Here is a 16,036-nt window from a genome sequence, read left to right as displayed (position 1 = left end):
GTACCTACCTTTCCCCATGCATTGCAGGTGATTGTGGGAGCATGGCACACTAAGGTTATGTGCTGTGGCAAACAGGAACCTAAAGATTGTATGTTGCCACACTTAATTATTAGTCACCTAAATTCCTTTTGGCTCTAGGTCTGTATAGTTAGGAAGCAGCAAATGGTAAGTGTAAAAAAAAAAAAAAAAAAAAAAATCAGGGGTTTAAGCTTGAATATATAAATAACGTGGAAAAAAACTCCTGACTGATCCAAGACACTGAAGAAATTATGATTAAGTGAGGCATCACTTTGGCATGGAATTGCTCCAGCATGGATCCCCAGGGGGATGGTCTCTGAGCCCATGTCGAGCTATGGACAGGAAAGGATTTGGGGAATGGAAATCTCCCAGGATGGAAGTGGGCTTCCTGTTCAACCCTGTTTCTAGGTTATGCAGACATACATACTTGTTCTGGCTGTTTCCCCCCCTCCAATCACAGCCAAAATCTGGATTTTAAGACTAAGGATGAAAATCTCTCTATCCTTTTCCACCAACCCCCCCCCCAAAAAAAAAAACAACAAAAAACAACACCCTACAAACTAGGGTTTTGAGTGAGAGCTGCAAAAGCTGGGTTCTTACAGCACTCCTTACCTGGAATGGTTGTTCTTTGTGCTTGGTAGCCTACTGAAAACACCATGATAATTTGGTCTGGTCTGCCTCCAGCACCATCCTACTGGACAAGGCATGAATCCCAGCATAAACTTCTTGCTTAAGAGAAGAGCATGGAAAGTCTTTTCCACAAATTATATTTTGTTAAATTAACTGGACCCAAGTAAATCTTAGTGGAATTGTTTCATCTGAAAATGGAGGCCAAATCTGTTTCCCAAAGATGTTTGTTCCCATAGCCCTTTTCTTGGTAGCTGTTCAGCTCAGACTGTTTTGTCTCACCTGCTGTTGCAAGTCTGCCACCCCCATGCCTCTGTTTTGATGGTAAAGCCTCCCCTAATCCCTGAGGATCATGCAACAGGAATACAACTGTGAATTCTCTGAGCCCGTCACTGCTGCTCTCTTTCTCTCACAGACCTAACACCATAATGATTCTTTTATTTCAGTGGGGCACTACCAATGGCTGCCAAGTAGACTCTGTAAGGGAAGACACCATTTTGATCTCCTCCAATACAGGACCTATATTTGTTAGGAATGTCCTTTTTGTTACCATCCCTTGAACATTCCCAGGCTATCTCCTGCCCTATATATTTTCCATTGAGTGGGTTGTTATTTGCTTTGTCCTGTGCCTCCCTAATCTTGTCCTCTGCCTTTTCTGACCAAACAGCCAGACGCCGCTTCAAGTGGGGATGTCGCAGGCAGCAGCTCGGGTCCAGGCTGTGTGATTTACTTAATTTCACAGCTCGACTGGATGCCATCGCCGGCACAGCGGAAGGGCTGTCCTCTACAGGCCGTTGCCCATGACTATGTAAATACAATGTGCTTTTGCGACCAGCCAGGCGAGGAGATGTGGGAGGCCAGCAGCTCCTGCAGAGCTGGCAGGCACTTCAGCTGCGGGAGTGCGTTCACATGGAGGAGGAAGAAGGAACAAGGGGCAAAGACACAGACTTTGTCATCTCTGTGTGCCTGTAAATTGTTAGTCTGAGTGATCTTTTTTAGTCTTGATGAAGGATCAGGGCCAACTGAAGTATACTCTTTTCATGGATTTTCAAATATTTATCTCTTGCTCCAGTGGCTGAAAACGTGCTTTAATACACAGTGCAATCCTGCGTTTTGCTAAGTAGCCCTATCTCCCGACTTTGCACCTCAGGAAACAGCGACTGTTACAGACTATCAATAAAACCCAAGAAGCACCAGTGCCCACCATCGCATGAAGCAGTAACTGGTGCCCCGTTCTTGGAGGCAGGGCCGCCGGTGAGCCCGCACATCGCAGCCCTCCCTCATACCCTTCTCGTCCCTGAGCCCTCTGCAGGATTGGAAAACACCGGCCCCACCGCGCCCAAGCGGGCCGGCCCGCTGGGCCCCAGCTGCGGCAGGTGCGGGCGTGGCGGCGGGTCTCGCCCAGGCGGCCATGTTGCGGTGTGTAGGTGGCGGGGCTTAGCACCACGGGTGAGGGTCGTGCTGTGGAGGGCACAGGGAGGAGACGACGGAAGACGGAAAGCTCCGCCGCGGTTCAGCTGTGCCTGGAGGTTACCGGCGCGGCGCCGCCCTCCGACACCTGTTGCCGACAGTTCGCGGGTGTCTGCCTCTCGCTCTGCAGAGACTGAGCGCTCCGGAACGTGGGGTCCCCCTGCGCTCTGGGGACATCGAGGCGAGGCCGCCGGGGGGTGTTCGGTGGCTGGGCGAGGCCGGTGCCGCTCTCGGAAAGCGCCGGGGGGAGCGGCGGATAATGGCCGGCGGCGTTGAGTCACCGCCACGGCCCCACCTGCGTACTTAACCGCCGCCGGGTGGCTGGCGCCGCACTCGTGGGCTGCGCTGTGGCCCAGAGCGGCTCCTTCCTCACCCCTCTCCTCCTCACGGGGCACTCGGCTGCGGCGAGGCAGCCGCTGCATGAACGTTTGGCTCAGGAGTAGAAGCACCAGCAGCCTTCAAAATGCCGAAGCCGGTAAGCGGGGCACGGGTGAGGGAAGGAAGGGAGGCAGGCAGGCACGCACTCTGCGGGGCCGTTTAGGGGCTGCCCGAGCTTGGGCGCCTGGCGGAGCTGTCACCCCTGGGGCTGCGGCATCGCGCTTTCGCCGGGGTCCTTCCGCTTCCACTGAGACAACTGAGTCTAAGCCCCCGAGCTCCCGGTACCGGGATGCGGCTTTTGGGCTCACGGAAGTTCTCCGCGGTACGAGGAGGGAGCTGCGGGCACCCCCCGCGCCTTACCCGGTAGCTCCAGACCCAGCCAACTTTAGGCGGGAGGAGCAGTTGGAGCGGCTCGCTTTCGGCGCCGAGCTGTAACGGGCGGGCGCCGGGCCGCTGGCGGGACAGCGGCTCCTCGGGTGGGCTGACGCGCCGCGCCTCCCCTCCCCTTCCCGTCCCAGCGCCCCGCGGGGAGAGCGGGAAGGAACCTGGGGAGCAGTGCTGGAGAGGGGGAACGGTGGATGGCTCCGGCTTCTGCAGTACTCCATGATGGCAGCATACAGATCTCCCGAGCAACTCTTGAAAGAATTGCTTCCAACGCACTCCCACTTGTGGGAGAGATGGCAAAACTGATCTGACTTCCATTTGCTATTTGCATGGACCGTGTATTTATGTACAGGAAACACATATTTGTCTGTAAACGCGGGAGAAACCTTTTTTTTTCCCCTCCTTGCTTTGTGATCTAAAAGCTAAATACAGGGACTGTTAATACAGTTCTCCACAGTGCTCTTTACCAGCTGTTATCAAAACCCCGTTTCTTCTGTTTGTGTGTAGGGTGTTTTGGTTGGGGTTTTGGTTACTTTTCTTTTTTTCAATTTAAAAACTTGGCTGTCTTTCATCTCTCCTTTTTCTTGACACACCCCACTCCCTTCTCCCCCCCCCCCTTCCCGATCATCTGGTGGGTCTTTTTACTTGTTTTGTTTTAAAGTCTGCTGCTCCTCTGTCAGTTAGAAACGATAATTCCCTTGGGCAACCAACTGCCTGATGCAAAGCTCTGAGCCGTCATTGGAGCAGACCCACTTTTGAACTCTGAAGGGCATAATCGGAACAGGTTGTTGTTGCTATCTATTTTCGATAGAGGCAATATTTCTTAAAGTGCAGTGCAGTGAAGGACTTGGGTAAGTATTAGCTACACCTTGTGAAATAAAGAGTAAACAAGCTTATCTTAAGGGTAATAAGCAATTGATGTTTTACCACCATAACATTATAGTGAGGTTAACTTACACCACCACCACCACCACCACCCCCCCCCAAAGGAGTGCTTGGGTTAACATTGCAGTTTCTGTAAACCTACTGAAAATTTAAGGGGGAAAAAAAAAAGGATGCTCAATCATTTTAAGAACTGTTCAGTCTTAAGATGTATTTCGTTAGTAGGAGGTGATTTATTACTGCATATAAAAATACATACAGAAGGAACCCTTCTGCAGCTGGAGGAGCAAATGGTTTACAAAGCATGGATATAAAAGGTCATGTGTGAATAATCTTTCTCTGCCTTATTATCCATCTGCTAACTGCGGAGTGCTTTCTTAAAATATCCTGGTCAGAATAATCTGAAATCCTGGTGTAGGCCGAAGTCGTACTGGAAGCCATGGATAAGTGTGGAAAAACTCTTTTACTTTGTGGAAAACATAAGGCTGCGTTCATCCTTTTACCTGACATGACTATGTTCATATTCCCTCCTAGATGGTGGTTTTTGTTTGTTTCTTGGCTGAATAGCCAAGGTGGATAATGGTTTGTGAGATGTGACCTACTAGCTGGGATTCATGGACCAGACTGTGTCAATAGTTTGTACAATATAAGCGGCTTTTTTTTTTTTTTTTTAAATCTGCTGTTGCATAGGGGTAGTTGCTACCTTACTTCATACAGAAAGGAGGAGTTTTGCACAGGTTATTTTAATAAAGCACACTGCTTCCGACTGAGACTGGATTTGGATCCTTCCCAACCCAGCTCATTTAGTCTTAATACAGCTAAATAGGATTTCTGTCAGTTTGTAGAGAACAGGGGGAGAAGATGTAAAGCTGTTGCTCTAGAGGCAGAACTGTGCTCAGGACAAGTGAGACAACAGCCTTTGGCATGTGTGAGGAATGATGGCATGAACTCTTGGGACACACAGTGAAGCAGTTTTAGTTTCTGATGAGTATTTGACATGGGTACTAAATATTTATTACCTATGCTTGTTTGCATGTGTCTTGTCTGCATGGCATAAGTAAATATGATGTTGCTTGGCAGTCTTCGTGCTGCTGTGGGTTAAGTTTGACACATTGGTCATCCGTTCTTTACAAGTGAAGATTAAGATGACAGCAGTATTTTGGCAGCTCTCCCCCAACCCCCAAACTACCAAGTTAAACCTTTATATGAAACTTTTAACAAAAACTGTGCTTGCGTGCACAAAGCTTATAGGTAGTGTTTGTAATTCGTTCTTTCACAGTAAACAGGTACTAAGCCTATTAGCACTGGAAAGTTAGTGATTTTGTTTTAATTGTGTACCGAAGTGTAGAAAGTCAGCAGTATTGCAGATTCTGTGGCAACATTTAATCACAATTAGTTGGATCTGATGCATGTTTACAATGCTCGAATTTTAGTAACAGTCCAGAAAATAATTGTGAAATAAATACATTTGTTAATATAGGCAAGTGTTAATCTATAATTTCATGCAGGCATTCTACCATGTGTAACAGTTACAAAATAATGAGTTGTCTCTGAGGTAAGCTGTAAGTATGTGACTTGTACCCAGTTAGTGGAGGGGTTGTGGCTGGGAGGGAGCTCATCAACAGTTCAGATACATAATTTCTATCTAGTCTGTACAGAGATTCCTTGGGCTTTACAGCTGGTGAATTGCTATGTAAGGAAATGCAAGAGATGTCATCTTGGCCAAATCTTGCTGTGTTACCTGGGAAGAAGTGAAACAGTGAATAAACTTAGCCTGGCATCTTTTCATTACTGGAGTGTCTGTGCTGTTTGCATTTTTCATAGATGCATGTTACTAGCTTATTTCTGTTTGACTCATTGAATGGATGGTGTTCCAGCAGAATTATATCCTTTTGCAAAACAAGCCAATCTTATAAATTGTGTCTACAACAGCATGGCTGTGGACTAATGAACAGTACTTACTGAAAGAGAAGGAAACATGATCACTAGTCTATAGGCCTGTTCATTTGATCTCGCCTAGCTGCATTCGCTGTTACTTTAGTGAAGGTAGAGGGTTTTTTTGGTTGAGGTTTGGGTTGGTTTTTGTTTTCTCTAGAAGAAAAAGCTTAAAGTTTCATGAGAAATGAATTCAGCGTTTCAGTAGAGCGTTTGATGTAGTGTCACACAAGAACTTCTAATACTTGGGCGCATGTATGTAAAACTCTGTAGAGAGGACAGCAGTAAATGGAGTCTGGTGCTAAAGAGAACATACAAGTGAATAATATCCAGAAGTGCCTTTTTTTTTTTTTTTTAAATGCTTTTATTAATGGCTTGTGGTCGGGAAGCAAAGCATGCTCATGAAATCTGCTAATGCCATGCTGTTGATTGAGGGGGGTATTATTGATACGGGGGGGCACTGTATAAAGGGATTGGAGGATTGATGGTAATAAGGTCCCATTGTAGTAGTTAAACTTAGAGGGGTAGGGGGAAGAAGGTCCCTCACTATATATCATAGGAGAATATGGATGGTGGCAGTATGACTCTCTTGTCCATGTTATCTGCAATGCATAGGGTTTCTTGAATGGAAAGCATTAACAGAAGGTGCTATTGAGATCTTTCCTTGCATACTTATCATCTGTGTCCAGGAGAGAGAAATTCAAAGCAGAACTTAGAGATGGGTTTTTGGATGACTAGAGGCAGAAAGCCACCTCACGATAAGAGTGTTTGGCAAGTTTAGCCTGGTAGAATTAAACAAGCTAGCTCTTCCTTCCCCTCTATGAAACATAAGGAGTTTAAGTGCCAAAGAAGAGGAAGAACTGCTTTAAGCAGAACTTGTGGTGTAAGAGAATTCTAAACATTAGAGCAGTTAAGTGTGTGTGGTTGGTTTTTTATTGGTAGGTGATTTTAAATTTTTTTTTTTTTACCCCTGTTCTTGTGTTTTTTTTTATTGAGCTGTTCCAAGAGTTATCATCCCTTAAGATAAAGTTTGACAAGGACACAATTTAATGCTCCTGCTTGTAGGAGTGGGGAACTAGAACTGATGACTCAAAAGGTTTTTCCCCGCCCTATGTTGTGCTAGTGTGTGCTAGGCATTGCATGGTTAGACAAGTCCTCCATACGTGTTTGATGTTGAATATACATGAATGCTGGGAAAAAAACAACAAACAGTTGGAGACAGCATGCAAGCCTTCAGCCAGACTTTTAGCTGTCTGTGAACAGATTCTGTTATTAAAATTCAGCAAGTTTCTCATAAGCCAGCCCAGAGATGCAAGTGTTGTGGTAGGAATTTGTTCTGCATACAAGAAATTAATACTAATAATTGTGCCCAGATCTTCCCAATTTATTTTTGACTGTGTATCTTCTAACTACGCATAGCAGTTTTATTTCCAAGTTCTTCACAGCAGATTGCTGTAAGTGAACGAAGAATATATTTTTTAATATCTTTTTATCTTTTTCTTTAAGTGCTCATAATTAATTAAAATACTCTTAGCTTATGGGTAGCTATAGATTTAGTCAGGAATAAAATCTTACCCTTTCCTTGTAAGTAAGTACCCAATGCAGTCTACTTGATACCAGGAGGAATATACTCTGGTGCAAAACGGAAATGTAAGGAAGCTTCCATTTGCCAAATGTGATAACTCCCACTCAGCTGCAAAAGGAAGGTGGAGAATGGAGAATGCTATTAATAAGTGTAAAGAGTATTTCACAGATGAATGAAGTTATAAGAGACTGAGCTCACAATTTTGCAAAATCCTGATTTACTATACGAGCTGAGTAAGCGTTTCTGAGGACTGTTTGTTCTGGGATGTTAGATGCTGCAGAGAAGTCAAGGGTGTTAACTGTTATGTTAGTCACTACTTAAAGAATTTCTTAGCCTTCTTAAGGGGGGGAGATAAGCCTTCCTGTTCCTCCCCCTCCCTCTGCCCACGTCTTCCTCTGGCGTGAAAAAAGCTGTGGTACATCAGGACTTTTTTGAGAGTAAGACTTCTCGATGACCACTGAAGATTCACTCATTGGTGGTGTTCTTGTTTGGCACTCTGTGTTCAAAGAGCTTTATGTGCGCTGTAAATCCCATAATCACTCGGTTGACCTTGAAGGAAGGCAGTGCTGCCCAAGATCACTGAACCACACTACATTCTGTGTTAAGTAATATATTTTAGCTGTCTTGTGTGACTGCTTTGAAGCCTGTTTTCAGAATTAGATAGCATTTAGCCTATGAGATGAGAAGTACAGCTTTTTGCAGAAGCAACTGAAATCTGTGGTTTTACTAAGCAGTGAATGGGATCCTTTCCCTTAGGAAAGAGAGAAAATTGTTACTATGTGAGGCTGGAAACAAGGCATAGCTCAGTGTAACAGCTAACCATATTGAATAGCTCCATATTGCTCATCCATTCAAATCCATATTTTGTTTTTCTTTCTAGTTCCTATTTCGTAGTGGGGGAAAAGTCACCTGCCTTCTCTGCATCTGCTGTCACCTTTGAGAGAGCATGAGTAGCAGCCACGTGCTCAGCTGTGACTGATGAGCACCTGATACTATCAGCTGTCAAAGTAAAAATCCTTAGTCTAAGAATTAACATGTGGGACTCTCATCTTCTAATTGAGTAAGCAACAGAAACTGTTGCTTGATGACTAAGGACTTGTATTTGGCTACCTACTATATAGGCTCAATGTAAGAAGTGCTTGCACTCCTACACATGGTCTGTGGCTGCCTGCTAGCTTCGAGAAGGGAGTATGGAATTGCCCTTTTTGAGAGAGGGTATTTGTGCACTACTTCTCCATCCCACTTTCAGGAGCAAGTGCTCTAGCTATTGTGTAAAACTCAGAGATATCACTGTTATCATCTCTTGATTTTGCATGAAAACATCACTGTTTGCTGTGGTAGTTCTAGACCCAGTGTGAGGTGAGTATGAGAAAGGCTCCTCTGAGTTTGTAAATGCGTGGACACCCAGCTGATGAATCTTGAGCAGGCTTGTGAAATGGGTCTAGAGCTGCTTGGTTCTGCCAGATCACCGTTCTGCAGATGCATAGAGGAGATTCATGGGCTGCCTGCTACCTGAAGAAGTAGAAATTTAAGAATCTCACATTTGTAGTGGTATGCCTGAATTTAGCCTGTAGAGGACTTCAGAGTTTATGCTGTAGGATCTGGACTTCAGAGTTCTTTGTGGGAGCTAAAGTAATTCTTTAACATCTAAGCTGAATACACTTCAATTGTGAAAGCTTAGCTTGCTTCACTTTTTGTAGAGGTAAGTGGTTACAGAAAGCTCCAGGTGCACAAAGTGTGTGGTGTGAATTGGTGGGTGGATTTGCATAATTGATACTAGGTGATGTCAGTGTGGGAGAGAGTAGCTTTCCATGTTAAAAATTGGCATGTTTTCTGCCCCCACTGTGCTCTGGGTATGCTTTGGGAGTCACTGGTGCATATTTGTTTGCCATCAGACATCTGTAGTGAAGGGCCTGTGGAAAGTTTTGTCTCGGAAGCCCTCAAGCTATTTTAGGGGTCAGGAAGGACCTGATCCTTCCAGTCACTTTTCCTGTACAATCTATAACTTCTCAAGAACAATATCTTTGTGCTTAGGTGACATTCCAGGACTTGCACTGACCTACCTACCTTTATCTGGGAGCAAATAGTGCTTGTTGCATACCATTTGAAGTACCTTACTGGGAAGTGTAAGCACTATAGTGTATTGGACGTAGAACAGGTTATTAAGCTATCAGAGGTGATCACACCATATCATCACACTTATGAAGTTCACAAATGCCATGTGATACATTTCACCAAAGTCCCTGAGGTAAAATGAAAGAGACTGATTATGGACAGGTAAAACACAAGGGTGGGATATTGAATCAGTAAATCCCTCTGACAAATGGATTCATATCTTGAATGCAGAATGAACATACGTCATTACTGAGTAGCATAACAAGTTACACAAGGCCATTTATCCTTAAGAAAATGGAGTTCATGTTCCTTCTGCACTTTGACTTCTTTCTATAAGAACATGGCTGTCCTTGTAGGTCAGGTGGAAAGCCCCTGTAGCCTAATAGTACACCTCTGGTGTTGGCCTGTGGAAGAGTATTTCAGGGATAATGCACCATTGCTTTCCTCTGAGCTGCTGAGGTATTGAAAGTTCCTATATAATGAGTTACTAAGTGGATTTCTGAGAACTTGTCCAGTCTCCCCTTGAAACCATGTGAACTCTAATGTCCACAGTATGTTTTAACAAAGGCTGTCCTAGATAACCTTCAGGTTGTTTGTAAAGTTATCTACAAAATTCCTTGCTATAGCACTACTTGAAAACCTTTTTTCTTGTTCAGTGCTGATGCCCTGTAGTTATTCTGTTGGTAGAGCAATGAGCGTGTGTCCCTTTTCCACCCTATTCATGTAACTGATGAATCTGTATGCTCTTATGTCCTAGCCTTAGTTAATTTTCTTCCAAACTGAGAAGTTCTTAACTAGCTTAGGGACTTGATCCTTGAATGGAAATTATGCAATTTTTTTGAACATCCTTGAGCTCTTTCCTGTTCACATCTATGAAAATACTGCTTTGTATTCTGTAATGTCTCCATCTGGGAAGAGCAGAGTTGTTGAGAACATTTCTCCAACAGTTGTTCCTGGTCCCCATAAATCCTCTGGGCATAATCCTATGAAAGAGTAAATCATAGACACAGCTCACCCTGCTCCAGTATAATATGGTTTTCTTCCACCTCAGAACAACAGTCATTGTACCTTGCATGAGTGCGGTTCATGCAGGGTCTATTGAAAGTGTAAAGAGCTGTGTACTGATAGGCTGTGTTGTTGCCTGGTCTCCAGGTGAGGATTTGTCAGACTTTTGACTCTTCAGAATGCCTCTGGGTTTTCCATGCACATTGGTCTCCAGAACCTGTTCCTCTGCATAAGCATTGGAATAAAAGGCAGCAGCATTGGTACTTGGATTCAGGGGAAGCTCTGAGGCTGTTACAGCTTTTATTTAGGTTATTCATGCCTTCAGGCCCTGCCCCTGTTTGTTGTGACTTGGTAGTATGGAGTTCAGCTTCTACTTGAATTGGTGTGTGTCTGTTTCCAAATGAGAAAGCCAAGCAGAGGTATGAAATGATGTTTGTGTTCTGGATAAAGCCTGTAAGATACTAATTTTTTCTTTTCCCTTGTGAGGACTGCAGAAGGATCATATTTAGCTGACTTACATAAATATTGGAGATGTTAAATTGTCAAAAAGACTAAAATTATAATAAAAGTTGAGATATTAAACTTCTGTATTATCTGAACTTGGCCCCATGCTGATGTTTCTGATGGAAGACCCCAAAAGATTATCTAATTTGGTCTGAGCTCTGGTGACTTCTTGAGATAAAGCTTATTTGAGAACTAGTTGTGGGTTCTTTAAACTTCATGTGTAAAGCCTCAGTTTCACAACTTCATTATGTCCAATTAGATGCAGCAGCTGTCATGATAAATGTCTATGTATGAAGGACTTTGATCCAGTAGCCCGTAGCTTCCCTCCATGTTTATCTTGCAGGTGCAAAAGACCTTTGTTTTTCCAGTCTGTGTTCCTAAATGTATCCTAACATCCATCTAGTTGAGGACAAATGGCTCACCTAAGCAGCAGTATTGTGCTGAGCCTGCTGTCACTGGCTTCTACTGTGCACTGTGTTCCTTCTTTAAAGAGTTTACTGATGCTTGTATGCAGATATTCTGACAATGCTAATAGAGTATTTATGCAGCATCAGAGAGTCTTTAAAGTGAATGTTAATGTATTTCAACAGAACACCATACACCCTCCTGCTGCTTCCTAACGTTGTCAGTGTTCAGAGTAAACCGTTCCTATGTCCTTCTTGGAAAGTGAGAGCAGGTGTTTTGCATGAGAAACATCTGGGCTCTCTGAGTGTACCAAGCTTTAAGGGCAACATCCTGGGGCCTTTCAGTCTTAAACTGCATTGGTTTATGTCTTGCCAGAACATAGGCCTGTCCCAAGGTAACTTTGTATGTTAAAAAGATTGGAATTCTAAAATTTTGGAAAGGCCTCTCTCTTCCCTCTCCGCCCAGTTATTTCTAACTTGAAACAGACTGATGCAGTTGGCTTGTTAGGAGAGAGCTGGGGGGGACTTTGGTGGGTGGAGAAATATTTTTCTCTGAGAAGTGTACTTCCTAGGTTTTACTGAGCAACTCATGTTAACTGTAGAGAACTGACCAGGGGTGGAGGATGTTGGAAGTCTGACAGAGGCATTTGGGAACCAGGGCTCTCAGAGGTGCAGCATCACATGTGCTTGCCACACCTGCATGAAATCTTCCTGATCTTCTGGCATGCAGAACATTATTGCTTGACCGAAGATAAAGAACTGAATTACAGCCATGGGTGCTTCTCAGCTTTACATGCAGATGCCTGCTACGCATTTATTATATGCTGACAGAAGATATACCAGGCTTCAGTTAAGGAAACTGAGATGTGCAGAAGAAGATGCCATCTAAATTACATGCCTATCTAAACTAAAAAGGCTTGAATTTACGGTCTAGGATTATCTTCATGTTTAATTATAAGGAGGACTTCATGTCTCGCGAAGAAGAGTCAAGTGACCTGGCTGCAAAACCAAACGCAGTAGGTTGGCTTTCTTGTGATCTGTTTGTGTATGCTGGGAGGGAGAGGGAGGTTTGTCCTGAAGATTCAACCTGCTAAAACTGGAATTTCTGGATGACTCCCGCATCTGGGTGTTCAAGGTTTTCCTGCCCATTTGAGCCCTGCTGCCTGCCCTACCCCCTGTCTTTCATTCAAAAGAGTGTAGCTTTCAGATTTCACTTCAAAATTATTTTTGGCTTCTACTCAAAGTACTTTTTCTCCTTAGAAGAACTTATTTTATGTAAGTTGTTGCAAGGTGCCTTCACTTTACATAAGAGCAGTGAACACCTGGGTTCTTACTGCCTTTAGTAAGCTTAAGAAATTTCAGTTAAGTATAGCTGATATAGTTACTGCTCCGTAAATACTAAGGATTACTATCAACAATATGGTTGTACAAGCTGTTGCTTGTACTAGCATTTAAGCACTAGTAGTTAGTATTAGCATTACTAACATTGTACTTACTGACTAGCAGTTAAGACTAACAACTGTGCTGGGCAATATTAAAGTAACTACTAGCTTCTAGATTATTGTATAAATGATATTTACCCTCAGTGGTATTTCCTCCTCTCCAGGAAGGTGAGCAAGGTTCTAAGAAACAAAGACCAGCCTACTTAGCTCCAATTGTACCTGTTGCAGATACAGCAGTACCTAACTCTGCTTCATAGACTTGCAGGAATTCCAGTGGAAGGTGACTTAATGCTCCCATTTATTTGCAAAGAGGAAGCAATGTTTAACACAATGAGATTTGAAATGGAGCGTGTCCTTTGGTTCACAGTCAGGTCTTCTTGATTTAACATGGTATGCTGAGAAACTGGGTCAGTTAAATGGGAGAAATGAGCTTGCCTTGTCAGTCAAGTGGATGCCAGTGAGGTCGTCCCCTATTTGTGTTTTGTGAACTGATGAAGCTGTTTTCATCCTTGTTAGCAAACTGTGCTCTGTAGTGTGGAAGGGAACGCTTGGGACTCTTTCGTTGTGCTGTCATTGCCCTCTGAAATGCTAGGTGTTGGGCAGGTAGTTCAGAAAGGATCCTGGCATGGGAGCAGTAGAGGAATGTGTTAAAAGCTTGCTTTGGTGCTGGGTTGTACGTCTCTTTCACACTCCCTTGGGAATCATTCTCCCCACAGAAGAGCAATTGGAATTTGGAGGTTTGTCATTTGCCTTCTCATTTTAGACTCTTGGAGATCCTTTAAATTGTAAAAACGTAGCACTGGGGAGGATCTGAACTTAAGTTGTCTGAAGGCTGCAGCAATGGTTATATAGTATCCCAGTATTTTACCACTCCAGCAATTACTGATTCTTTTCCTGTTATCTAGCCTGCAAAATAAGACAGCTTTTGGGTGAGGTTTAAAAGTTCTTGTCTTCTCCATAAGCACATCATGTTACAGACAACTCCTGTTTGGAAAAGATCAGCACTATGCTAGCGAACCAGCCCCTCTGCTTGAAGAGAAGGAAGAACACTCAAAACCAAAACAAAGCACCCGCCAAAAAAGCCCTGAAACATTTAACCAACCCAAACCCACCTGACGTGCAGATTAGTGCAAACTCCCCTTGATTAACTTGCTCCCTTCCAAAAGAAACATTCAAATTTGGGTGACAGCATTCCAACTGGCGAGTCCTCAGGCAAACAAAACAGAAGAGTCACCTTCTGTCCTGCATCCGGTGACAAATACACTCAAGAATGTGATTTTTTTTTTTCTTTTTTTTCTCCTATGCAATAGCATCACACCAGGAAATGTGGTGCTTTTCTGGGCATTATAATAGACTACAGTCTACAGTCCTGCTGTGTGTAGCCCATTGTTTGCAAGGCTGTAATTTGTTCTTTGTCTGCGTCTTGTCCGTTCTCACATCTCCAACTATAACACCTGCAACTATACCAAGACCTTTGAGGTCCATCCCTGTCCTTCAAAAGTTTCTGTTTTGTTCTTGACTAGGTGCTGTTTGTGAACTTGTAAATGCACTCCATCTTCCAGGGACTGTGACAATACCTAACTACATTTTCTTACTCCACCCCAGCACACTCTCATCCATCCCCCTTTCAAGATCCTGGTCTGCCATGGAAAGGTCAGAATACATGTCCCTGCAGTAGTTTCAGCAAGGTGACAGTGCTGAGCTTAACTGGGAAGGAAGTCATGTTTTGGCAGTCCTGCAGCAGTAAATCATTTACTTGATATTCGTGACACTGTCTCTTGCTTTGACAGAAGCTATGGATAATTTAGTTGTGCAACTTGTCATTCAGTTGTCATTTCACATGGCTCAGATTTGTTGTATGCCTAGTCTGTCATATGGGATCCCATCAAATATAACAGATGAAGTTCAATCCATCAGGCAGGTTATTCTGTTGGAGAAGAAAGAGAATTGACTCTAAGCGCTATGTTCTTGACACATTGAGAAGTACTAAAGAATAACATAATACATTGAACTAATACCTCTCTGGTTGCTTGGGTTATTCGCTCTGCTGACCCTCCCAGAATTGCCCTCTGTGCAGTCTGAACTATTAGCTGTTGGCTGAAATAACTTGTGGAGGATAAAGAAATGCAGACACTGAAGCTGTGAGCAGGTCAGCTCTGAGCTCTGGAGCCCCTAGGGGTTTCGTTTTGTTTTTCATTGTTGGTTTGTTTTTTTTTTCCTAATTTGAAGTTGAAAGTTTTCCCAGAAGAGTTTGCAAGAGCTGTGATTACAGGTACTCCATCAGTTAGGACAATATCTTCCTTTATTGTTGGGTCTGGAACCCAAGAGCATTAATGCATGGAAGGTGGAAGAATAAAGAGGGTCCTTCTGAAGCTGCTACATGAAATCACTTTTCTTATTACCAGATTCATTTACACACATCTATGAACAGGTCTGGTTGCTAAGGTTGAAATGAAATTATTTTGTCCATGCAGGTACATTGCAAATCAGGACAAAAAAGCTTGTCTGCTGTTTGTTACAAGTACAATAGTAGTTGTTGTGTGGCAGAAGAGTAGGCCTGCAGAAGTGTGTATGCAAGCTTAATACTGCTGTTTTCTTAAGAATATTAAAATAGCACCACTTTCTCTTATTTGTTTTTAGGAGGAAAGCATGTCCGTGTTCTATATGGTCAGTTCACGTATGTGCAAGAAACCTTAACAGGCCTGCATGCTGGTTTTCACAGTACATGCTGTGCAGGCACAGCACTTCAGAATGTAGTTGATCTGTTTATGTGTACTAGCTATTTGCCTGGTATTTCCAGACATCCAGTGACTGAAGAAAAAACGCATTCCTGTCTAGGTTTCTCCACCATGATACTGCTGATTGCTACCACTTGGAAAGATACTTCTCTAATATTTGCACTTGTAAACCTGCTATTAAAGAGGCTCTGGTCTTTATCCTTCCTTGAAAAGAGGAAGAAAACATTCCTGAGCATTGTCTGAGGCATTTAAAGCTGCATAATATGATGATATGCAACACATTAAGAACTGGTTTATCTTGTGTGTATGGGTAAAAGTTGGTATTTACTGCCCTTTATCTTGCGTATTCACTGGAAATAAACTGTGTGGTATTTTAAATGACTTGCACAACTTCATGGTTTCACCGAACCATTTTATTATAGTGAATTAAGTGAACTTAAGAGGCATTGAATTTCATGCATCAGGGTGTAGAATATCCATGATGACTTACTATGTGTGAGGGCTGTGTTTTTGTGTTTTTTTTTTCTGTTCTGCCTTCTTTTCCCCTAC

The 16,036-nt window shown here is 43.4% G+C and overlaps 1 protein-coding gene across 2 annotated transcripts in view; it reads left to right on the top strand.

The window, feature by feature from the left end:
• Positions 1–2,444: 2,444 nt before the first annotated feature.
• EZR (ezrin) overlaps positions 2,445–16,036 on the top strand; it is a 35,503-nt gene continuing 21,911 nt past the window's right edge. For both annotated transcript variants that reach the window (XM_062640821.1, XM_062640820.1), the window contains exon 1: positions 2,445–2,590. In XM_062640821.1, coding sequence (XP_062496805.1) covers positions 2,579–2,590 — 12 coding nt within the window. In that variant the 5' untranslated portion in view covers positions 2,445–2,578. The remainder of the gene's footprint in view (positions 2,591–16,036) is intronic.

This window comes from Pezoporus occidentalis, unplaced genomic scaffold (genome assembly GCF_034315485.1).
Source record: "Pezoporus occidentalis ecotype Australia unplaced genomic scaffold, CSIRO_AGI_Poc_V1 ctg67, whole genome shotgun sequence".
Taxonomy (NCBI): Eukaryota; Metazoa; Chordata; class Aves; order Psittaciformes; family Psittacidae; genus Pezoporus; species Pezoporus occidentalis.
Note: the sequence above shows the minus strand (reverse complement) of the source record. Positions and strands in the feature narration are given on the sequence as shown.